At 40.5% G+C, this 27,060-nt stretch overlaps 1 protein-coding gene across 2 annotated transcripts in view; it reads right to left on the minus strand.

The window, feature by feature from the left end:
* Nucleotides 1-23,364, minus strand: part of EDN3 (endothelin 3) — an 87,591-nt gene extending 64,227 nt beyond the window's left edge. For both annotated transcript variants that reach the window (XM_075277052.1, XM_075277051.1), the window contains exons 1-2: nt 23,154-23,364; nt 19,687-20,011 (exon numbers count right to left, since the gene is read on the minus strand). In XM_075277052.1, coding sequence (XP_075133153.1) covers nt 19,687-20,011; nt 23,154-23,205 — 377 coding nt within the window. In that variant the 5' untranslated portion in view covers nt 23,206-23,364. The remainder of the gene's footprint in view (nt 1-19,686; nt 20,012-23,153) is intronic.
* Nucleotides 23,365-27,060: the final 3,696 nt, after the last annotated feature.

Here is a 27,060-nt window from a genome sequence, read left to right on the forward strand (position 1 = left end):
GCAGAGTGGAATTTGCCAAACTACATGTTGACAAACCACAAAGTGTCAGAAAGCTTGGTCTCAGTCGCAGGTCATGGGTCTTGCAACAGGATAATGACCCAAAACACACAGCTAAAAACACCCAAGAATGGCCAAGAGGAAAACAATGGACTATTCTGAAGTGGCCTTCTATGAGACCTGACCTAAATCCTATTGAGCATCTTTGTAAGGAGCTGAAACATGCCGTCTGGAAAAGGCACCCTTCAATCCTAAGACAACTGAGGAGAGGGCCGAAACACCTGTTGAGAGGTGCAGAAGTCTCATTGACAGTTACAGGAATTGTGTGATTGCCTCAAAAGGTTGTGCAACAAAATATTAAGTTAAGGGAGCCATCCTTTCTGTCCAGCCCTGTCTCATGAGTTTTATTTATATATATAAAAAAATTCTATTGAAGTGAAAAGCAATTTGACTTTCATTTGTTCATTTTCATGGAATTTTTATTTATTATTACTTTTGTCAGATTCAGTTTATTTCTGTGACCATTGTGGGTTTTTCTTTCATTAAACAAAGGGCACCAACAATTTTGTCCACGTGTGTAACATGTATACATTACTATCGCAGTCTTTACTGCAGTTCTGGCGTTTTATTCAAAACCTAAGAAAAAAGCAATACAGGTACCTCCCACAAAGCATGGATACAGCAATATCTGTTATTTTAGATTGTTGACAACATAATACATACATGTAAGAAAAACAAATAATATATGTATTTAATAGGCAGGTGCCCTGAGACACAGCTATAGATCATGGTTTTTCCAACAGATGAATGACTGTCCCCGAAATTCCATGAATCTACCTGCACATGCCCTTGGGTACCCAAATCTCAAGCATGTTTCAGCAAGCTGGAGATATCTTGGCAAACAGTTGGAATATTATGCATGCAATATGCAGCAGAAGATAAAACTCCTGTCCCAAAAGCTGACTGCGATCATTCTTATGTGCCAAGCTTATGTTATCCTGCAGTTAGGAAAACATTAAAAGACATGGACACTGTATCACCTCCCAGGGCTCAGCATGGGCCCCCATTTTTGAGATCTGACCATTTTCTAATCTCTGGCACCAATATGACTAGCACAGCTTTGAAGATGTATAGGGCTTCAAGAATGTTCAGATGTCTCTCTACAGGGTTCATTCCTGGACTAGACACACTATGTAAGGCCGCAGTCTAGAAGCGGAGAACACTTATGTAATCTAAGATCATATTTTCGTCTATATTTTATCATGTCAGACACTTCAAAGCATTGCATGTACGCTGTACTGGCACATTATGATCTTATTAAAGGCTAACATAACATGATTCACCTTTCTGATATACTTTGTGTTTCAGCAGTTTATTTTCAACATCACTGTTTATAGTCGTTGACTAAAACTAAAAGTTGTATTTTGCTTTAGAGCAGAGTTTCTCAACCTTTTCAGACTCCTTGGGAAAAAAAGAAGAAGAAGAAAAAAAAAAAAAAAAAAAAAAAAAAAACGCCAAATTTCCTTGTGGTATTTCTACCAAAATTTTTTTGCATGAAAAAAACCCTGCAATTTTGATATTTTTTTTTACATTTACAACTAAAACATGTTAAATAAATTAGTTTCATTTGTACAATTAGAAACTTCCTACAGTACATGGCTCCCCAGTGGTCTCCAGACAAATCATACCCCCCACAAGTAATAATGCTCCTGCAGCAGCCAGTTGTGCCATATAAATAAGAAACAGTAATACCCATCCTCATTCCACCGCAGCTTTTCCCTGATCTCTTCTTTTTGTCCCCAGCTCAATGCCACAAGTCTGCACTGAGATACAAACATCAATAACAGCGCCCCGGCACTCTGTAAGTCTTCCAATCCCCCCTCCCTCCGCTATTGGCTACATAAAGTGGAGAATATCAGGGTAATGGAGGACCTCACCGTGTCACTTCGGGACGCGCAGGAGGCCTACATGGAAGCTTGGACTCCGTGGACTCTCTTTCATGGTACACAAACATATAGGGATCTGATTGGCTGATGTGTCTTTGCATTTGGCGGGTTGGCGGACAGAGCTCGGGGTTGCCTCCCCCCCCCCCCTTTTTCTCCCTTTAGTCCTCCGTTCCCTTTTGTCTCTATGTGTGTTGTTTTTGACTTTTATCGTCTTGTTCTGTTTCGTCAGTTTGGACGTGCTTATATGTATGACTTGGTTCCACAGGTCCGGTTTCTCCGGTCTTGCTTACTTTTTTTTAAATAACTAAACAAAACAAAAAAAAAAAAACAACAAACAAAAAACCCAAATCATCAATTCAGATACCTGAATGGTGGAGCAGGGAACTGAATGCTTCCTCCTTCACCACTTCATTCCCCTTATCTGTGTCCTCACAATTCAAGTAATGTGGAATGATGACATGTAGAAATCTTCCCACTAGAGTGTCATAACAACTTTGTTTGCCATTGGTTAACAGTATCAGTTTTAGGCTAAGACCTCACTTTGCAGAAAAGCTATTTTTTATTGTTGCAGATTTTGCTGCAGTTTATTGGGCCAACCCCAGCGGAACTACCAAAGCAATGGGAAGTATAAAAAGGAAGCTCATATACAATCTCCCTTCCTTTCCATCAAATTCTGCATATCTTTATTCTCACTTTGCTTCCATATTGTGAACTGTTCCTATTTCTATCCATGATGTTGTATCACACTGAATTTCCCCATGGTGGGACTATTAAAGGATTATTTTATCTATTTCTCACTGAGGAACTGTGGATGGAGTATGGGCTTGGAGTATGGGGCTGTATAAATGCAGAGAAAAAGAGGGGAGGGTCACTTCACACAGGTATCTCTCAGGCATTACAAAATATACAAATTTACTTTTGGTGTCATATCAATGATATCACTGGACGAAAACAGTCGGGATTGGGATATTTATATCATATATTATAAAACTGCATATAAATATCCTAATCCAGACTGTGCTTTCTATGTTTTATAATGTCTGAGGCATGTTTGATGTGACCCTCCCCTACCCCGGTTTTTCTCTATATTTTACACAGCCCATACTCCAAGCCCGTTACTCAATGAAAGGCAGGAACAGCTCTCAATACAGAAGCAAGTGGAAGAAGAAAGATGCAGGATTTCACAGAAGCATGGATTTGTTAATAAAGTAGAATTGCCGAATTCATGAATGACACAAATCCTGCCACAAAAACCAAAGTTGTCTGAAAGTTAACACTTAATATTATGACAACTTGTTTGGTGCTACAAAGCAATGTTTTTGGCAGTTTTAGATTACCCAGTTTAGTAGAAGCAGCTCCCCGGTCCCAAACTTTCCTGTTCACAAATTGCCATGTCTAAGAGGGAACACCATGTACTTCTTCGGAGAGATCATCTAACTAAAATAGATTTTCAAAAGCAGACAACCCCTTTATCATCAAGAACCTTCATTCAAACGCCTTTGTAGTTCTTCTTTGGCCTTACTTCAGCATCTTATCCTGCAAATTTCTCACAGACATTCCAATAAGCCAGAGAAAGCAACATGACAAGCACTAATGGCCAGAATTGCTCTGCAGAGCTGGCACCATGCCATCCTTGTTATCCAGATGACTGGACGTCCCAGACTTGGCCCCAGAACTTAAGTGTTAAAACCCCCAGGGGACACAGAATGCAAAGTGAAAGGAGCAGCGCAGGCCCTGGCTACATGCACTACACCTGGCAGTGCATTTGTGTGTTACATAAACAAGGGGACGATTGATACCAGATACAATCATTGTAGCATCCATAGAGAATTATAATATACATCATGGACAGGGCCAATTCTAGCATATCTGCTACCTGAGACAAAAATATCCTCTTCATATTCTGCCATCTGAACGGGTCCTGCTGTTTCCATCACAAGTAATAGTTCTCCACATGCTCATGTTACCTGTGTAGGGGGTACTATTACTGTACTAGTACTCTAATAGCACCTCCCAGACACAAGTAATGCTATTACTTCTGGGGGGGCACTATTGCTGTAATAGTGCCCCTCACAATACAAGAAGTAGTCCCCCCCCCCACAAAAGTAATGTTATTTCTTAGGTAGAGGCAGCACTATTACAGTAATGGGGCCCTAAGGGTCCATTCACACAGAGTAAACGCGCGCTCATTTTGGCAAAATACACATGTAAAAATAAGGCTCCCATTGACTTCAATTACTTTTTTTTTTTTGTTAACACGTGAAAAAAAAAAAAAAAACAACACTTCAAAATACAAGTGTAAAATGTCATTGAAGTCAATGGGAGTTTTATATTTACACGTGTATTCTTTACACGTGTATTTTGCCAAAATGAGCATGTGTTTACTCCATGTGAATGGACCCTGATAAGGTCCACCAGGTAATAGTCCCCCCTTCCCTAAACATACCATTGCTATAATTATATTATACTTGCAGATCACTCATGAATCTTCCGGGACCTGTTCTTACATACAGGAAGTGTGCATCTTCTATTCATCCTGTGTATGAACAGGTCCCAGGCACCACAAGTGATCTGTAAGTATCCTATAACAATGGTGTGTGTGTGTGTGTGTGTGTGTGTGTGTGTGTGTGTGTGTGTGTGTGTGTGTGTGTGTGTGTGTGTCACTAATGTGATGTGCAGGACCTACGTAGGTACATAGATATGCACCTGATATTCTGCTCAAGGACACATCTCTATGGTGCTGTTGGGGAAAATGTTCAATTCACAGATTGGGGGTAGCTGAGCACTCACTGTCTATATCGGACCTGTTCGATGGTGCCACCCCATCAGGGCCTTTGTCAGCTACCACCTGAGGTGAGATGCTCATCTTGCCTCATGGTAGATGTGGCATGAGAAACAAAAAAAAAAATAAAAAAAATAATGACATATGCACATTTTCATGAAGGAAATTTTTTAATTCACATTATCACTCAACCTACCTGGAATGTTAAAGGGATGTTATCTGGTTTCTAACATGATCTATCTTTAGTATAAATGTAAACATAACAGAGAGCCACGGTCTCTCAGTACAGGTGATCTGCTGGGCTCCCGAGTGTTGGACCCTGATTATCTAATATTGATGGCCCATCCTATGATTTGGTTAAGTTCATATAAACCAAAAAAGTTGTATTTAACTGGCTCATGTGCAATACTTCTTCCATAGTTGAATTGTAATGCAGCATTCCAGTTATGTAATTGAAACTCTGCTGTGTGTCCATAGATTTCTAGGGATTCTGTATACCAGAGCCATAAAACCCCAGACTTGTCAACTGCAATTTACTTGGAGAAAGCCAATTTTCAGTCTCTTAGTAACCTGTTCCAATATGTTTTTTAGCTGGATTGCTGGTAAAAGGTGCAGGTAATTTGCATCACAATCAGGTCTCTTGATAGTTCTAATGTTCTTCATCTTTCAGAAGGTGAATTTATAGTTAGCAGTTAAATGGACATACAAAATGTGTCCAACCATAGTCAATGTACTGTAGGTATGTGGACATTTGTGCAAGTGCTAAACTTATGGGTGCCTGGCCCCACAGTTGTATCTAAATGAATCATGAGCTCTGTCGTTTATGTGCAATAGGCTGCAAACAGAAGTTTTTGGCATATGGGGGGCACTCATGTTACAATCCTTTGTCACAGTGTTACATGGCATCATATTAATTTGGGCTGTCTCCTATATCTCATAGATTGTAAGTATGTGCAAGCAGGGCCCTCACGCCTATTGTTTGTAAAGTTAATTATTTTGTAACATTGTAAGTCTAATGTTGTCTATGTACCAGATGATTTGTACGGTGTTGCAGAATAAGCTGGGGCTATATAAATAAAATTATTTATAATAAGCCACAATCTTCAAGGAAACCCACCCTATTTTTCCTGTCACCCTCTACTTAAGTATCACTCTTTGTTAAGGGCTCTCTTAGGTTGACAGCTCAACAACCCTTAGGTCGGATTCACATTTGTGTATTTACTCTATGAAATAAGGAATTATCCCAGCTGTATTTCACACACTGAACAATATCTGAGAATCCAGTCTCACAGAATGAAAGTCATCTTCTATGATGCCATGTATCACTGTCAAACCACAGAACCAGGTCCCATACAAAAAGCATTGTTTCTATGATGATATGAGACAGGAGAGTGCTCAGTTCTAGAAATACAGCACACATGAAGTCCTACTAATACCTTAGAGAATATTCTCATGTGGCAGATTTGTTGTGGAAACTTTTAATTGGGGCCCGTTTTGGCAGAAAGTTCAACCAAGCCTATTTAGACGAATGGAACAACTGGAGAAATTTTCTCAACAGTTCTGCCACATAGTCCTAGTATCAAATACTAAATTGAAATAAAGCTCTATCACATGAAAGCAGGGGAAGTTGTTCATTAATGGGACCTACTCCAAAGTATTAGAGGAGATATGTATACATATTCAAAGGGGCTATCTAGGGATAAAATGTAACTTTTATTAATATATTATTAAAATATTAACCCCGGGTATCAAAAAATAAAATAAATGAACTCACTACATACCCTACACTCTATTGAGTTAGAATTACTGGGTATTAATCCTAAGAGGTGAAAATTGTTGTCTTATTTATTTTTCCCGCTTGTTCACCCAGAAAACAAGAGTAATCTTCAATAATTCAAGATGTATCCCCCAGTCGTCACATTTTCTTTGTTTGACCAGGCTCATATATTTGGCCCACCTAAATTTTCTACAAAAGAGACTCACATCTTTGACCCATTCAAATTCACTAAATTTATTTGTCGGAACAAAAGACAATCCTCTAGATAACAATAGTTGTTCTTCCTGTGTGAGAGTTCTAGTAGATAGGTTAATAATTTGTGTTTCATCCAGGGGTTCTTTAGAAGAATATGTATCGGGACTTTTAGATATTTGTGTCCCTATTTCCTTATCCGGGTATGGATTGGGACCATTAGATGTTTGTGCCCCTATTCCCTTATCCTGGACATCACAATTTAATCTGTTCCCTTTCTTGAGGTATCTCCCCTTCCCCTTAGCAGGTAGTGGGAGATGGGGGGTCCCTGGCCTAAAAAACCAGAACCCTCACCCACAGTTGCAGCCTCAGAGTTCTTTGCTTTTCCTCTATCACCTCTAGAGGCTAACCCGTTACCTCTTCCCCTACCTCTTGTTTTTATATTTCTATTAGGAGGTCTTTTGGGTCTTTCACTGTCCGATGTCTCATATTCTGACGAGGAGACGTCAATTTTTTCTCGTTCCTTAAGTAAATGATCATATGCTTTGTTGTCTCTAAATTCACCCAAGTCCCGCTGAAACTGAAAATGTTTTCTAGATTTAATAAGAGCTACATACTGCTCAATGTTATTCTCAAGAGCTTTCTCTTTCTTATCAAATTCAGGATCTTGGGCAAATCTCTTAACTCCCTCTATCATCTCTTTCAAATCTATCGTTGATTTATCTAAATTTTTCTGTTCCTCCTCAATGAGAAAACCCATTAACCGTATGGAGCTCTCAGTTCTTTCTCCCATTTCTTCATTAACTCCAAATTCCTAAGTCTTTTGTTGGGTAGGACAGTACTCCTTAGACCTCTGGGAACAATTCCACTCTCTACATATTTCTTCAGACCCTGAACTTCCCACCATGATCTAACATGACTGCGATACAGCTTAGTAAGTTCTTTAAAAGCTGTTTTGATTGATGAAGTATGCAAATTGGGTGTAAACTCATTTTCTGAAAACACTGAGTTAACATCCTCCAACCATGTTTCTCCACTCAATGTGTTTGATAGAAAGCCTGCCATAGTGGCTTCTACTGATTCAAAACTGATTACCTAACAAAACTTCCACTTGAATCAACCAATTATCGAACTGTGTTCTCCAAAAAAAGGCATAAAATGTAACTTTTATTAAAATATTATTAAAATATTAACCCCGGGTATCAAAAAATAAAATAAATGAACTCACTACATACCCTACACTCTATTGAGTTAGAATTACTGGGTATTAATCCTAAGAGGTGAAAATTGTTGTCTTATTTATTTTTCCCGCTTGTTCACCCAGAAAACAAGAGTAATCTTCAATAATTCAAGATGTATCTAACCCCTTATATCAAAGGTGATAGGGTATATATCTTACTAAACTGGAAGAGATAATATATTCCCAAATTTAGCAACCAATAGACAGATGCCTTTACTGATATCTAAAAGAAGGACAATTTCAATACAATGCTGTCCATATATGGTAGAAATGGATTTTAGTATGGCTAAATTAACAGCCCATACTCCTTTGTGGACCCATTCCTCCAATTAAGTATTTAGTCAATGTAATAGCTGATAGTAGTTGCTAACGGAGGTCCTATAAAAGAATAAATCCCTAGGTCTCCATTCACATGTAACAGTCTTGTCTCAACGCGTTTCTCTCCTCTACTAAGGAGTTCATCAGGAGACTAAATGACTACTAGAGTCCGCAGACCCACTGTTTCGTCTACAGACATACAGGTATACCGCGCCTCCCAATATACTCTCACAAGACACGGGAGTTTTGTTGGGCTATCTAGGGACTAAATTTTACCTAAGACAGCCATACTCAGATGTATTTTGCAGCTACTGTAGGATGTGATTATGGAAATAGCTATGTTGGCTTTGTGATGCTATTGTAAATCATTTAGAAGCTAGCTACACTGTTTCCATAATTCCCAAGCTTTTAAGAAAAAAATAAAAGAAAAGAAAGAAGTAGAACATTCAGCTCGCGAGTTTCCACAATCCTGGCCTCCTCTGAGCCGTAGCATGTGGATGGGTATTCTCACCATAGTCATCAAGTGTTAAGTAGAACCTCCTTAAAAGATGTACATTCCTTTTGTTGCATTTATAACTATATCCTCCTCAGATCCAGAATGTTATAATAGTTATTTTATGTTCAATGTAAAAATATACCGGTAATAGAACAAGGCCAAGCAACATTAGCTACAGTCTGGAAATTAAAAAAAAAAAATTCTCATGACCTTGGCTGTGCACCGTAGTGCACAATGGGTCCTATTTGGATAAAATTATCCACAATGAAATTAAATTGTTTAAAGCCGTTGTATACTACAAGGTCTGGTCTGAGGAGGTTGAATTACAAGAGACATCATCATCATCATCATCATCATCAGATTTCAACTGTAATTTATCAAGACTCCAAGGAGCTAAGGATGTTCTTACTTTATGTCCAAAACATGGGGTGATATCAATTAATAGATATGACGACAAGCAATATTCATAATTTATGACCCATATCCTACATCACTTCTCCTTCTGCATTGTACTGAGGCAAAGATAATTATAGGATATTGGTGGAAACGTTCCAGAACACTGCACTATAGGGAAATAAATGCATACCTCAGTCTCTGAAAGACTAATAAGATTGTTGAAGGACAAGACAAAGGTGAAGACAGATAAGAATAGTGTGTATAATGTCAATAATGGAACAATATCTTTACAAAGTCGAGGAATGTATTTTTGATCATTTATATGATGGGGGTGATCTTTACAAGCGTAAAAGATATTCTGATTCAGTTGCACCTCCAAAACTATCAAACACATTTATATCAGCAATCCAAGGACAGAAACGCCATGACTAAGGGTTTGTTGTAAACCTGAAAAGCAAGCCTTGCTCCTGTCATGTCGTGATTTATTAAAGTTCCTTTACATGTGGTTCAAACCTTTGATTGTTCAAGAATACAGGCGATTAGTTCAATGGACAAGATGGAAATCATCATGTAGTTCAATACGAGCTTGCGCCTGAAAATTATTAGATCATATGTCAATAGATATCTTCACACTTTTTCCATGAAAAACACCTTGTTTCCTTAACATCTTTAAGGAAGAAAAAAAAAATCAAATGGAAAATATTCTTTCCATAAAACTAAAGGGGTCTACAATTTCAAGGTTTACAGGGATTATAATTTTTTTCACAACTGATGTCCTATGCCTAGGAAAACCAGAATACCCATACACTAGTTGTGCCAAACCAAGTGGCTGCAGCGCTCACTCGCCGTAATGCAGTGGCTGACCCATAGAGTGGAGTGTGACAACTGCTGCAGTACTTATCATGAATGCCATTAAAAGTATGGTAAGTGAGCACAAGTTTGCAATGGCACAGGGAACCAGAAGGTCTGTGGGAAACCTGGCAGTCTGACACCTGCTGATCTGAAATTGATGTTCTAACCTATGGATAAAACATCATTTTTTTAAAAAAATAGATAATCCCATTAAAGAGGACCAGTCACAAAGTACAAAATGCTATGTTATGCCCCTGAATAGTTTATTTAATTCTGACCACCCAGTCAAAAGCTATATTTTTCTCTCTGGGGTATATCAGCAATGAAATAATGTATGACATTCATTTTAACATTTTGAACTTGGTGACAGGTCCTATTTAAGTCTTTACCTCGTATGCTATACCTTAAAAGGGAACCTGTCGGGTAGATTTTCAACATTAACAGGCCCCAGGATGTGCAGCAATATGATAGGGCTGTTGTGATGGTGCCCCTCACTAATTTGTCACTAGTAGAAAGGTGAAGTTTTATCCTTGACAAGTCTTAGGGTGCATTCAGACTACGTAACGCCGGGCGTGTATGAGAGCCGTACACGCCGGCATTACGGCAGACTGCCGAACACTTCCCATTCACTTCAATGGGAGCGCTCGTAAACGCCGCTGTTACGAGCGCTCCCATTGAAGTGAATGGGAAGTGTTCGGCAGTCTGCCGTAATGCCGGCGTGTACGGCTCTCATACACGCCCGGCGTTACGTAGTCTGAATGCACCCTTAGGCTGCGTTTACACGGAACGGAGTTGTTTGGCTCAGTAATTTGATCAGAAAACTCAAATTCCTCCTCCAAAACATGCCTCACCATACAGTCCTATGGTAAGGGTAAGTTCACACAGGGTATTTTGGATCAGAACCTGAGGCGGAGGCTGCCAAAAACTGGGTAGCTGCGACAAAGCCTCTGCACTCTGCACTCTGCACTCTGCACTCTGCACTCTGCACTCTGCACTCTGCACTCTGCACTCTGCACTCTGCACTCCTAGTCCAGAGGAGGGTGTGTCTTCAGGCCGAATCAATGGGAGCCATCTTTTTGGTCAGGGTTTTGAGGAGATTACGGCTTCAAAACCCTGACCAAAAAAACCCTGTATGAACTTACCTTCTATGCTAATGAGGACTAACTAGTTTCAGGAGGTGGTATTTGCTGCTTCTGGTCACCTCTGGGATTCCCATCCTGGAAGGAGTGATTGACAGGTCCCCGCTGTGTGACATGCCACAGCTGCTGCTCAATCTTGCTTACACCTCTCTCTACACTGTCGCAGACTCCAGGAGATAGGCGCATGTACAGAAACTCCGGGGACAGTGTAGAAACCAACGGGGAAACTAGAGTCGATAGCAGTTATGTCAGCTTACATGCAGGCGTTACACAGCAGGGATCCTGTCAATCACCCCTTTTAGGATGTGAAGGCGACTACAAGCAGCAGGTACTACCCCGGGACTAGTTAGATCTCATTAGCATATAGAGAGCTAAGATTTCTCAAGGATAAAACTTCACATTTTTACCAGTGACACTTAAGTTTGTAGTAATGTTTCCCCAACTAATCTTGCAGTTCCACATCTTGGGAACGGTTTAGTGTAGAAAATTCACTTGACAGGTTCCCTTTAAGGCAATGCTTAATAATAGCAAATTTTGCACCCAAATTAAGACATTTCTTTGACATGGGTGACAATACTTGAGGTCTGAAAGACAACAACATCAATTATTACCGTACTCCAGTGAATGACCACTATAAAAAGTAGCACCAAGAGCAAAGAGTGATGCTAAAGGAGGGAGGCATGGACACAAACAGCAAAGGGCCCAATGTGGAATGAGTATCAGGGTCCCTGTAATCCATATGCCACTCACATATGCATACATAAGATAAAACATGTTCATATATTTGTATTACATATACACAAACTATACAAATATACACATTAGACTATGTTCAAAAAGGTGCTGAATAGCCTCCATTGCAGGATACATAATAAATAATATATCATAAATAGTGAAAAATATAAGGTTTTCTTTCTTCTTTATAGTAAAATGACAGCCACTATGTTAGAAGCCCAACATATATTATAAGACAGTGATCCATACCAGACTGTTGACAGGGGCCTTGAAGAGTGATAAAATGAGAGTTTTTGTTTTTTCTATGAAAAAACAAAGGCTCTCCCACCTGTATCACCTGGATTCTTTCATAAAGAAATGGTCTTGAATTTCATGAAGGACTGACCATTAGTCTGGGTCACTGACAGTCAAAGCCAAGTACAGTCTTATTTGATTAATCACCCAAAAATTATGGAGTGGACACATGAAACATTCACATTCAGGAGTTGCTGTGAGTAATGAAGCTTTGCATCTTCTACTAGTTTAGTAAGATGTATGGAAACCGCCACAGAAAATGTACTGCCATAATGTCCTGGGGCTGGACATAGGATACCCCAAGCCATGGAGATAATCACTACAAACAGTATTGTATCACCTTACCACACAAGAATGGAAACCATTCACCTAGCTCCCAGTCAGAGCATGATACGTGTTGATACCGCTCACTCCGTCAAAAGTAATTTTTATGAATGTTTCACCCCAATTTTTTTTTTTTTTTTTTTTTTTTTTTTAACTTTTAAATAAGGCTGCCACCAGATGTAACATACTATTTCTGGGGGTCCTCTGTACACGCAAATATTATCTGACACCTATTTGCGAATACCTAAAATTTCGTCAATACTTATTTTGTTTCAGTAGTAGCTTTCTGCCTAGCTCTGTTGACTGACCATTGAATTGAACTGGGGTCCACCTACTACTCTGAACTAGAAAAACCTGAGCACATAGCAGCAGAACTCAGGCAGCAGCAACATGATGGAAGGACATCTAGACAGAGATCTCCCTGGTCTTAACTGCAGGTGCCCCAGACACCAGTGTCTATATAATAATAACTGGGTTATTTGACAATTACCCTGTCTAAGTATATAGTCATAGGAAGGCAGCATACTGCATGTCAGCTCAGGGGCTCACCAGGGGAGGGCTCACTTAATGACAGATCTGAACCATCCACAACAAATATACTAGATGGTTACCAACAACTATAACAGGTCTATAAACATTCCTGTCCTAAAGTGCTTTACAACATCTCTCAAAGAAATAAGTTATATTATAGTATCTTTAGGGTACCTGTCAATTTCAGTTAAAGTTTTAAGTTTAATGGTGGCCATACATGTTGAACTTTCATCAACTTAATATTAAAAATAATACTTGAACCACCATTTGCAATGGACAATATTGGTCTGTGAAATATACCATGGCAGTGTTAGAAGACTTTGCCTGTTAATCTGCAGCTAGTCTGCGCAGGCTGTTACTTTTTTTTTAATTTTTTTAAATTAATTAAATTGTCCCCTAGTCATGCAGTTACTGGCAATGTAGATGGTGGGATTGCTAGTATAGACAAAATAGACCCCCCCCCCAAAAAAAAAAAATCGGATGTTTATGGTCAGCCACACACACACACACACACACACACACACTAGAAGAAGTCAAACATGTAAGCTCAGTGAAGTAAAGAATACTCAAAAAAACAGAGTTAGACTTACCGGTAACTTTGTTTCCATGAAGGCCTCCATGACGGCTACACAAGGAGGTTGACCTCTGACCCTCTGAAACTCATTAAATACACTACTCCCACCACCATTCACCAATGTTTACTAAATTACAAAGGAAAGGTGCGAAATATAAACTACAGTATGCTGTCTTACATAAACACATTTAACTATAGAGGGTAATTAGACGCCGTCATGGTGGACTACATGGAAACAAAGTTCTCTCATTTCTGTAATTAACAGCACCTGTTGCTTACCTGAGGCACCTAACAGGTGGTGGCATTAAGCCCATGGCACTGTGGCTAACCTCCCTAGATGTGGACGGAAAAGAAAAATTGACGAAAGAGTTCAACGCAAGATTGTGCGGATGGTGGATAAAGAACCTCGACTAACATCCAAACAAGTTCAAGCAGTCCCGCAGTTCGAGGGTACAACAGTGTCAACCCGTACTATCCGTTGGCATCTGAATGGGTAAGAAGTGGGGTCTTCCTGGGTATTCTACCATACAGTCCCTTTTCAGAGACATAAAAAAGCCAGGCTGGAGTTTGCCAAAACTTACCTGAGAAAGCCAAAAATATTTTAGAAGAATGTTCTCTGGTCAGATGAGACAAAAGTAGAGCTTTTTGGGAAAAGGCATCAACATCGAGTTTACAGGAAAAAAAAAAAAAGAAGAGGCCTTCAAAGAAAAGAACACAGTCAAACATGGCGGAGGTTCCCTGATGTTTTGGGGTTGCTTTGCTGCCTCTGGCACTGGACTGCTTGACCGTGTGCATGGCATTATGAAGTCTGAAGACTACCAACAAATTTTTCAGCATAATGTAGGGCCCAGTGTGAGAAAGCTGGGTCTCCCTCAGAGGTCATGGGTCTTCCAGCAGGACAATGACCCAAAACACACTTAAAAAAGCACTAGAAAATGGTTTGAGAGAAAGCACCGGAGACATCTAAAGTGGCCAGCAATGAGTCCAGACCTGAATCCCATAGAATACCTGTGGAGAGATCTCTTGATGGCAGTTTGGAGAAGGCCCCCTTCACATCTCAGGGACCTGGAGCAGTTTGCCAAAGAAGAATGGTCTAAAATTCCAGCAGAGCATTGTAAGAAACTCATTGATGGTTACCAGAAGCGGTTGTTCGAAGTTATTTTGTCTAAAGGTTGTGCTACCAAGTATTAGGCTGAGGGTGCCAATACTTTTGTCCGGCCCATTTTTGGAGTTTTGTGTAAAATGATTAGACTTATTTTTCATTCTCTTTTGTGTTTTTTCATTGCAAGCAAAATAAATGAAGATATTAATACCAAAGAGTTTGTGCTTGCAGTCATTTTCTGGAAGAACATGAGTATTATCTGACAGAATTGCAGGGGTGCCAATACTTTTGGCCAACACTGTATGCCTCATAAGTTCATCCGTATATACTGTTCCGTAATGGTGATAGACCTGCTATACCTATCTCCACCATGGTGATCAGTACATATATATATATATATATATATATATATATATATATAGTATATACTCTTCAGCAAATAGGTTTATATATGTCAGTAAATGCCTTTCAGCCATGCAGCTATACAGGTCAGTAAAAGCCTTTCGGCCATGAAGCCATACAGGTCAGTAAGTGGCTTTCGGCAATGAAACCATACAGGTCAGTAAATGAAGCTTATAGTCATCCAGTTAATTATTTGCCTTTGTTCACACAGTGTTCATATGCCAAAGAGCATATAACAAGCACCGCAAGGGCCTCTCTACCTTTAACATAGCAGAGCAGCCAGTTTTCATCAGGCCTCAGCCCTGACCCTACTCACCGCACCCTTTTAGGATGTGGCAGGTGGTGATCAGACCAGGCCAAACTTTACTGAAGCCCCGCCAGCCAATGTTACACAGGCACATGTGCAAACCGTTTTGTCAGAATCCCAGATAGCGAGGCTTGACCTGAGGTAAACATTTCACTTTGGGCGTTTCCCCCCAGCAGGATCTGCGGGATAATCCGCAAACTGCAACCAGGTAGCTTTACTCCATCCAGTAGCAACTATTATACACTAGGCTTCCTGGGAATTTGCCAGCCCGCTCTCAATAGAACTTTACCATCTATGCTTTCCCTGGCTGAGCTTTGTCTTTAGCACAGGGAAAGCTTCATACTGTATAAGCCAAAAAGTCCTGACTCTTCTAAGGCTTTCCCTCCTGTCATCTAGACAGGGCATGAGGATAGAACTGGAGGACTGGACTTCGTTATTAATTAAAAAGCGAAAGTCCTCCAAAGTCGGCTTTCCCTCCTTAAGGGCCTTCACCGTACTTCCTGAGCATAGAGCTTTAGAATAGGAATCTGCCAACTCTTTCCTACAAAGAGGACATTTCCTGGGACTTTTTGATACACCCTTGCTCCTATGGGTACCTTCCATCTCTACTTAAAATTGGAGAAAGGAAGCCCAAAATTACATGCTGCCCCATTAAAAGAAAAAAAATAACTCAGGTACAGAACAGCTGTTCCAAGTACTCACAACACCAAAGGAGCTGGAAGCAGCCAGGGGATGTGTGATCAACAGCTGTGCCTCAGGAAGCAACATGCTGCAGCATACAGTGATACACCACATACCTTGCAGGAATGCCGTCTCGTTCACTCACCGTCCGGCATTCATACAATGACATCACCTTTTGTAGAACAGAACTCCTGGAAACCTGTGATCCCGCAGCCTCAGCCTCCCAGGTACCTGGGAACACAGATGCACGCCACTGCACTCGGCTTCATGTACACCACATTCTGGAACACCAGTGCCCATAGGTTGGCCGTTCCTCCCGTGTGCTGGCCGGATCCGGCATCCACTCTACCCCCTGCATTAGCCCTAATGGACCACTGGAAGTGGGGAGTTTTCCACCCGGGGGCAGGCTGGAGCGACACCCCCGTGTCCTTAATGGCCCAGGGAGGCAGGTGCCTTTGACTACGACCGAGGGCCGGACAGTGGTAATTCTTTACTTTTCCCCCAGACAGAGGAGAGCCTCTCATCCCGACCCTGTGTAGGGACAGGAAACACTGGTGGTGGGAGTGGTGTATTTAACGAGTCTCTCAGTTCCTGTCCCTACAGAGGGTCAGAGGTCAACCTCCTTGTGTAGCCGTCATGTACAGGTAATGTAAAACACAGTATTTTTTTGCTGCAGCGTTTCTGACACGGCCAAAGTGATGTATTTGCAAAACGTGGGGCCCTGGTCTAATATACTTTAGCCCTAAAAAGTTAAATCTAGAAATAAAAGAAAATAATATATATATATATTTCCCTCACTGATTGTCAGTGCACAAGATTTTCTCCATATTCCAGAAATAAACAAAGTCTTGTAGAAATCTTGCAGTGAACAAAAGGGTTAATCTGCGGCTGATTTTTCGCCATCTTTGGCTGGAAGCTGACTGACGGGGGCATGGGTTAACAGTTTGTGTGCTGTACTGCAGACAGGACACAACAGGGAAGCTTCTGCCACATCCAGTTATGTAACAGACATAAGGAATAGGAGAGCATGGCTGAACTGAGACAAACTCCTTTAGGGTAAGGCCAGACGTAGAACAACTTGTTACTTCCATTTATTACCACGTATTGTTTTTCTCTCTGCATTTCTGCAGTGTGTGGCCTCTCAATTTTAATTGCTATAAAATGGGATTGTAATAAAGGAACAGATTAAGACTCAGGCTACAGAGCAACATGGGTGTGGAACCCCCACTGATCTTTCAAGTCAGAAACTTCCATGGATTAGTTGTTTGAAGCAGCAGGGACGGTCCTAGTGCCACTTCCGCTTCACAGGCCATGTTACATCACTTTCATCAGCCACGTGGCCTATTCACAACTCAATCCCTTTAAAGTAAATGGGCTGAGCTGCAATCTAAATGTATGGTGCTGTGCTTGGTAAGTAATAGTAAAGTCCTGGAAGTTGAGGATTAATCTTGGAAGACACCTTTAAAACTTCCAATTATGCAATGTTATTGCTTTGCAATTTTTTTTAATTTTTTTAGGAGAAGCTGTAGTTCTCCCTGATAACATTTTTTAGGAACATAAAGTGTTTTCGTTTTTGCTAATTTTGAGAATTATTTTTCTTTACAGAGTTTGCCATGCTTTGGAGAGGATGGGAATAATTTTAGTATTGTTTTATTGGTTTGGCGCCCAAGAGGCTTCGGTTCCTTTATTTTAGACCTTCCATTGAAACCCATCAGCATCTGGGAAGATCGAAAGATAGGCCCAGCTCTGTCTAAATATTAAGATGCCAGCTTGCATTGCTCAAGGCAGGCCCTCAGATTCTGAGTCCACACCATGATAGTACTTCACATTAAAGATCTTCTTACTGCGCCATGCATATTTGTCAGCAGTTCCAAATTTGCAGGAATTGTCCTGAATTTATGTCCTCTCTTATACTCAGTGGTGCTCATGGCCAAACACTGTCCCAGGAAATACAGAAATCTTATTCGGAGGCCTTTACACTTTTCTGTGTGTTTGTCATTTTACAAAGTCCTAATAAGTCCCAGTTTAGGGTTTACTACAAAAGTATCTTCTGTGAGCTAAACATTGCAGTATTTCCTTTCCTGATAGTTTGCTACAATGTATCAGTGGAGAAAAAAGTTCAAACAGTAACTCATAGCAGATTGTCAAGCCTTGACTGAATGGAAACAAATTCTCCTCTGTGATAAGTATTAGATCTATACAGCTTTTTAACCCCTGGATGTGAACCAGCATATTCATATTCAGCGACGACAGCCACAGATCTTGACAAAGGAATACCAAATCAGATATTTTTTTTAGGTTTATTTACATACCACCACCCCCTTTAATGTTAACTATTTCCCTATTTTCTTGAATGCAACACCAAAGATGAAACGTTACAAGTGGTCCAGCCGCATTATTGTAACCAGGTGGATCAGTTTATGGTCACAACAGTAATATGCAACCATAGTAGAGCCAGTTACCCTTTAAAAGCAGTCACGGAGAACAGCCAACAGGTTAACCAATGCCATATTGTGTACACTGTGGGTCTGGGGGTAGTTTGTTATAAATGCTCTACATATGCATCACAATACATACAGTATAATTTCATACACATCCTATTGCATTCTGTTCTCACCCTGTTAATGCATATTACTATTCATATACTAGCTACTATTCAGATAGTAGACACAGGGCAATTAAATTTATGAGGACTAAAGCAAATCTCAATTCAATCAAAACATGTAAAAGATATAAGTTAGAAATATGACTTCCAGCAAAAAGCAAACCAACTACTGCTCCAATACATGCATAAATAAATTGGATTGGTCTGAGTCGCAGTGGGATGCCTGTAGCCCAAAAATAGTGTTATTCCCCATACGGAACTAGAATGTGAGGATGGAATATTCTTCACTAATCCCTGTTCAAGACTGTCACTACTATATAAGGGGTGATGGTACAAAACGCTAAATGGCATACATCATTTGATAGCCGCTGCACCCCTGAACATTATATAATTTTTTAACATCATTCCACCTGTTAAAAAGATACAACCCCTGTAAGGTTAATGTAAATTAGTACTTATTCTCCAAGTGGGTGGTAACCTTTTGTATATTTCTGGGAAAATGAAAGCTTACCGACCCCACTTGCAGATCCAGAACTAGTTTATATGTACATATCTTTTGCATGGATTAAAAAAAATTTTTAAAAAATTAAGTAGAACAAGCACACACCATCCTACACCAGAGAGAGGAATAGGACCTTCACAAACAGACAAAGGATGTGCAGTTTACTATTCAAAATGTATTTTTTGGTTTATGAAATAGGTACATATTTCAAGAATATAGACTATAAAACTCAAGGCATAAGCTAAAGTTACCAAGATGTAAGGGATAAGACTCCATTTTGATGCTATACAACCCAAGGTATTAAACTTCAGATCATAGGCAGAGGTCATGGATTCAATGAAACACTAGATGAACCATATAAAACCCAATATAGATCTTGGTACACTCACTACACATGACCCCTATCAGAGAGGGATCAGTTATATCCCCCAGCTCTGAGGAGGCACCCCACCATGTCATACAGAAGATGAGGCAAGATGAGTACCTTTACTTACTCAGGTGTATTGATCCATATAATGTCTAGATGGCAGTAGTAGACACACTCCTTGTCTTTGTATGTATAACACGTACAGCGTCGCTCCCTTCTGTGGGCACCACCAGAATCTGGCTCCAGGTGAAAACTGGGGCTCATCTGCTCATATCCAGGAATTGGGGTTCCTTGAGGTCCAGGTGATGCTGACCCTGGGGGAAGGGTCACTCCCAACTGGGGAAAGATAGTTGGTGACTCCTTCTCTCCCCTGCTAGCTTTTCTTCCTCCCTCTTTAACTTGGACACTGCCCTTACCCCCAGGGAGCTGGGGCAGAAGAGCCAGAACAAACCCTAAAGTACAAGAGAAAGTAATAAGTGAACTATACAATGTTTTTTAAATGTTAAAAGGTATGTCTACTTTTGCAACCACATTTTATTCTTATTCCTTTAAGGCAGGGCTGTGGAGTCAGGACCAATTATATAACAATATAATGAATTAGAGGAGCTTTACTGCCTCTGTCAGACCATGGCTGTCAGTCCAAGTCCAGCTATGGAAAAATACACTGTCTATCAATAAGTATTTGGACAACCATGTAAATGAAGATATCTGCGGTTGTGATGTACGTCACACCTTCCGCTATTAAATAGGAAACCACATTGGCAGTAGTCGCATGCAAGATGCCAAGAAGTGCAGAGTTGTCCGATTTTGAGAAAGGGGTAATTGTCGGGTACCACAGAAATGCACATAGCAAGCAAACTGAATTACCCAAAATCGACAGTGGCCTATGTGGTTACAAAGTGGAAGGTGAACAGTGATTATCGGAATGTGCCCAGAGACTGGCGGGTGCTGGCCAGAGAAACCGCACCCAACCGTTGGCTCACATACACTAGGAGTTTCAACAGGCATCCGGGAGTATTGTGTCAATCAATACCATCTGTAAGGAAGCATCTGCTGGCTCTACCAACTATTGAATATGAATAAATGTTGTTTCTCAGGTGTCCAAATACTTATTGGTAGACAGTGTAGAGGAATTGGTAATTTGGCCTACTGATTCCACAGGTCTACTTTAAAAGAAGTCTGTCACCCGAACCCAACATATCATCCCAACCGTGCAGATAAGTTAAGGTCACCAAAATCATACAGTGTTTTACTAATGAGATCTTTGGAGCAAGAAAGGCAATAAAATATAGTTGTATATTTTAAATGTACCTATGGTAAAATAAAATTAATGGTTGAAGCCAATGCAAGTTTGTTCTACCATCATAAAATATGAGAAGCGGCATTCAATATATCTCTTTCTTATTTCTGATGAATATTATTATCTGCTCTAGTAGAGGATACATGTATGGCCATAAGCATTAGCGGCAGTGGGAACAGGAATCTACAAGAATTCATCATTCTCACTGAGCATAATATCCCCCTTTATACAAATGTAGTCACTTTATCTTACATTGTGAGATCTTATCAGATTATATTAGAAACACTTGGGATAACATTACACTGAGCCATCTCCATAAATAACAGAAAACTACATGACATCTTGAGGTGCAACCTTCTAAGTGACAAAACTGCAGTGACCACAACAAAAGTTAGTTCTGAGTCTCCGGCCTCTCTAAGTCTCTGGGTACATGAAAAAGGGAAAGCAAATAGATGACATCTCTGTGATATTCACTGACCTACAGACTGTAATGGAGAGCCTTGGTCCCTAAAATGGGTCAAAATGTCTGTGCGCATCGATAAGCATTAATGGGTGTGCATGCAGTCCATGATTTCCATGAAATGGCACTTCTGCAATAAGGGGTTTAGACGTATCAGATGAGCAAATGTTTAGTGTATTACAGTATGTATAAAGCAGGTTACCCCACTTCTTAAGATTAAGACTGGGTTTACACGGAACTTCTTTACTGAAAAACTGCATGCAGATATTTGGCTGGGCTCACAAAATGCATTTTTGCTGGAAAACGTGTTATTTAAAAATGGTTTGCATTGTATGTATTTTTCAAAAGCAAACTTTTTTTTTTAAAAAAAATAAAAACACAGAAAAATGCACGATGTGAACACAGCCTGGGTGTATTTCTGTTATGCCAGTAAGTCAAAGGTAATGCCAATGACCATACAGGGTACATGCATAACAACGTGTACTAGACATTGCTGCAATTAAAAACTAAATGCAGTTCTTCCACAGTGTGTAAATTCAGCCCTACAGAGGTGCTATAGAGGTGTTAGTATATGTTTAGCCTTGATTAGGATTGGATGGACTGAGTATTAACTGATATTTCCTAGCAGCTCAGTTTGCTTTTGGGTGCCTTTATTTATTCATTGCGTGCTGTGGTAAAACCACATTTGAAAACAAAACAAAACAATAACATACACATGCACTTTTAGGCTAAGACCCCACGTAGAGAAAACACCATATTTTAAAGTACCAGCAAAGTGAATGATATTTCAGTAATGTCACCCACATCTTGATAAAAAGATTTAAAAAAAAAAAAAAAAAAAGCTGCAGGTTTCATTTTTGAAAATCCGAGCATGTTAATCTTAGCATTTTTGCAGTGTCGCTATGTAGGGACTTATAATGATTTACAATGTGCCTGCTGCTTTTGCAGGAGAAACCTACAAAATAAAAAAGCAAAACAAAAAAAAGTGTTTCATTTATAGACACGCAGTGGCCGTAGATTGTGAATGCACTTTAAAACCACATGAGAACAAACAGTTCTCTATTAAACCGTGCCAACCTGTGGCTACTGACCCCCACCCTCCCATTTAGTACAGATATTACTTCTCTATTAATTCACTCCTGCATATGCCTTTTTGAAAGTTCAGCAACTTATGGGTGAAGACACACACCGTGGCGTTGGTTACATACCAGGCTGTGCTACCATCACATTTACTAACTTTAATTAATTATGGCTTGTTAACTTGTTACCAGCCGCACATTTCCGTGTAAGGACGCTGTCGTTCAGACCAGAACAATGTAAGGCTGGGACTACACTGCGCCTTTTTTTTTTTTTGCAGAAGAACTGTACATGGTTGCTAACTGCAATCATGAGTAGTTTACGATACAACGCATGTCACATGTATGATACGCTCTGGTGTACTGGCTGTACAGCATACAGGTGAGGCGTACAGTAACATGTGCGACTCATGACTGTATCTGATACCGTGCATAGTACAGCAAAAGAAATGATCCTGAATGATTCATAGGACCAAAAAATATAAGGTGAACCAAATAATTACCAAGTTCTCTGTAAAACCAGAGGAACATTTTATCTCATACACTAAATACTCAAATAGATGGCAAAGCTAAAATACCTGTATGCCTTATAATTCATTCAGCCACTTTAAGGAGTTTGTCAAGTTTCTTAGTCTCAAACAGGTACATCTGAAATATGTCCACACACCCTTACTGTAGGTAGTTGTATCATTGCTGGAGGTTGTGTGTCCACTCCATCATATTATAATACAGCCACCAAACATTGTGAGTACACTTACCTGTGTTAGAAGTGATCAGCAGCCCTAGTATAATCAATAGCCTCTGCTCCATGAACCCAGGTGTAAAGTATCCAGAATGTGAGGCCACAATTGCTCTTGTGCACTAGATAATCCCTGCCAGGCAGCCCTATCCTGGGGTGACCATTCTTGCCTGTGTCACTTAGAAGTGAGATAATGCAGACTGCTGGATCTGAGCAATACTGGAGAGATATCCTGCTGCTCTGTGCCTAAGAAGAGATCAGAGAAGGGATATAAAGCTGGTGAGCAGGCGCCTCCCACAGGCCAGGAGCGTCATTACCTCTGCTCTAGCATCATGCCCAGCCTTCCTGATCTGACAGTATGCAAGTGTTACACCATTGAACAGATTCCACTTTATATAGATCATGGTGTACTTGTCATGAACATTTTCACATAGTTTATGATAACATAAAATATTTATATAATTATGTCATCTTAAGGAAAACATAGATCCCATTAATACATAAATAATGCTTAACCATTCTACTAGGTCTACTAGGAAAAGTTCTGTAACTTTATGATAAACTATTCCCTTCAATTTCCTTATAATTTTCAAGACCTCTGCTTGATGTTAGTGAATGGAACTAGTGAATAGTAAAAAACCCCATGGAATAGAAAAGACCCTATACTTCAGAGTTAACAGTTTACTACATTTGAATCCAGTCTAAATAATACTGAACACATCAGTAGTGTAAATCTGTCTCCTGCTCTCCCAAATATCCCTGATCCAGAAGGACCTTCCTCCCGTATTGAGCAATAACCCACCACCTAGGGTAGCATGTCTCAATTTCAACATTAATCCTGAGGACGCAGATAGAATTTTGTACAATGGTGGAGTAGAAACCCATCAGTGCCATATTCCACTATTCACCTAATGACCCCCAACCTCTCCCGCTATGGCACCAGCAAGCAAAAGTCAATGACATCCTTGCAATGACATCCAGCTTCAGACTGCACATAAGGGGTGAGACCTGTTACATGGAAATGGGGCTAGATAATGGGGATAGTTTATGTGCTCTATGTGGGGGCAATTAAAGGGGCATTATAGTGTATTGGAGTACTAATAGGGTAATATACTATGTTGGATAATAAGGATGGAATATAATGTGGGGGGACACTAAGGGATCATGTTATGTAGGGCACTAATAGGACATTATTCTGTGGGGGGCACTTGTTTTGTGCTCAGGAAGTTACGCCATAGGGCTAAGGCCCCACGTACGGGCTTCAGTGGCAAAAAGCACTGCAGGAAAAACGTGTCGGAAACGCAGTTTTTCCAGCAGTGCTTTTCACAGAAATTCCGCAGAGGTTTCCTTTGCAGACGTTCTGCTTTATACTGCTGGCATTTCTGTAGGTATAATTTCTGTAGGCATATTTTTCTGCAATGTAAGGATGGGATTCACTAGAATCCCATCCACTTTGCAGGGACTGTAAAACTCCACGGGCCAATCGCTGCATTTACGCCACATCTTGTATTAGTCTGGTAGCAGTTATTTCCTCATAGAGAATGCAGGCATACTAGACCAAGCCAAGTATACAGATCTGTGGAGGGATTTGGAGAGATATCTTTTGACCAACAGACATCCAAACTATATACTGATGACCACGTGAATGTACAGGTTTGTTAAAGTTTGTGCTTTCCATGGATTTGTACCCTAATTAATGAGGCCAAGCCATAATAAACTGTAATAGGAAATGTCCTCTAATTGGATCTTTGAGCATCAGTGTCATTTCTTTAGGGCTATGGAAATAAATGGGTCTGTGTGCTATCTGTAAAAAAAAAGCACTAGCCCATGGAACATAACAGTATATAAGGTTGTCTCTGTACGTATAATTGATATGTTGTGATTTCTAAAACTGCGACGGTTTTAGAAATCGCATTTTGCCTGCTGTGCGTATTTTTCCAAGTGGGGCCCCAGTCTTAAAGGGGTTGTGGAATTAGAGACAGTTATCCCTATCAACAGGACAGGGAATAAGTGTCACATCGTGAAAGTGTGACTGCTATTTCCTGCAGAAATCCGGAGAATGGGGGAATGAAAGTCCCTGTACAGCCTCCTTGTGAATGAAGCTCCAGTGCTCTTGCATGTCTGATGCTCCATTCACTGCTATGGGGCTGCTGAGACTGCAATCTCCGGCACTTGGAAAAGTAAGTGGTTTATTTACAAGAGGCTTTAGTGGGACTTTTAGTTTCTGTTCTCCTGATTACTGGGGGATCCAGCAGTCGGACCCCCCAACAATGTGATAATATATTATAGGATATGTAATGTGTAATAGAATAACCCTTTTAAGCGCTGTATGCAATGTTGCCTCTAATCCTTGGCAGCTGCTGAACGAAGTGGCTAGAGAGATGGGCAAATTCCCATCAACGGGAGCCTGCACACGGAGTTATGCTCCGTTCATTTTGGAGGTAAAACTCATTCAGAATCAGCGCGTAAACACCAGATCCCATTAATCTCTATGGGTGCCGGCATACGTGTGCTAACCATTGCAATCAATGGGAGGCTTTTTTCCCTGTTGCTTTCAATGTGATATGCGCGTATCACATTGAAAGGAATAGGGAAAAAAGCCTCCCATTGATTTCAAAGGGTAGCGCACGTATGCCGGCTCCCATAGAAATTAATGGGATCTGATTTTTATGCTCTCATTCTGAATGAGTTTTACATTCAGAATGAGCGGAGCGTAACTCCGTGTGCAGGCTCCCAAATTGGCTGCGTTCACACGGAGTTTTTTGGTCTGGAATTTGGTCAGGAAACTCACTCAAATTCCTCCTCCTAAAAACGCTTCACCATAGGACTGTATGGTGAGGCGTTTTTTGGAGGTGGAATTTGAGTCAGTTTCCTGACCAAAAAACTCAGTGTGAAAGCAGCCAAAGGTAACCAAACAGGACCAGGAAACCAAACATAGACATTAGTGCATGTGACAAAAACATCCAATCCAATGTGATAAATCACTGTAATCCTATTGACACACAGATACATGTCTACTGTAGGTATTAAGGCATTATCTGAGGCGTTACATTATGTATCAGCATAATAACTCTCTGAATACAGAATATGGAGCAGATGTCACCTGCAGTCCTATGTATCCTCTTAGATGGCAGTATAATAAATCTGAGTATAGATAATGTAGCAGATTTTTCCTGCAGTCCTATGTAACATCATAGATAACACTATAATAATGCTATGAGCACCGATAATGTAGTAGTGGATACCTGCAGTCCATGTAACACCACAGATAACAGTATAATAACACTATGAGTACAGATAATGTATTAGTGGCTACCTGCAGTCCTATGTAACACCACAGATAACACTATAATAACGCTATGAGTATAGATAATGTAGTAGTGGCTACCTGCAGTCCTATGTAGCACCACAGACAGGGTCCCCCAGTGGGCCCTGAGCCTTGATATCAGTGCTCATTTTACCAATGCAGATGCATTGCTCAGGGGCCCGATTGGGATTTTCAGTGGCCGGGTCGGGCCCCTGATCAATGCATTTGCATTGTCAAAATGAGCACTGATAGTGGCAGGGGCTGGATCGGTAACCTCGGGACCCCAGGCTGCCGGCAGCCGGCCATCTTTAATCATTACAGTGCTGCCAGCAGCCTGGGTCCCCAAGGTTACCAATTCCCAGGGCCCTGACACACACAGAGGCCCCCTGCCAGTGGTATACTTTCCCTATTAATATAGGGAATGTATACATCGGGAGGACTGAGGATACTAGGGGCAGCAGCTGCTTCACCTATTGCTGTCAGTTTATGAAGAGCTTTCTGTGCAGCCCGGACTTCCCCCCCTCCCCCTCCCAGCATTGAGTCATCGCTTACATCGGACTGTGTGGGGACAGAGAGAAGTCTGCTGCTGCAATGCTTCACAAATGTGAGTGCATTTTAT

Source organism: Leptodactylus fuscus, chromosome 6 (assembly GCF_031893055.1).
Source record: "Leptodactylus fuscus isolate aLepFus1 chromosome 6, aLepFus1.hap2, whole genome shotgun sequence".
In the NCBI taxonomy this organism is placed as follows: Eukaryota; Metazoa; Chordata; class Amphibia; order Anura; family Leptodactylidae; genus Leptodactylus; species Leptodactylus fuscus.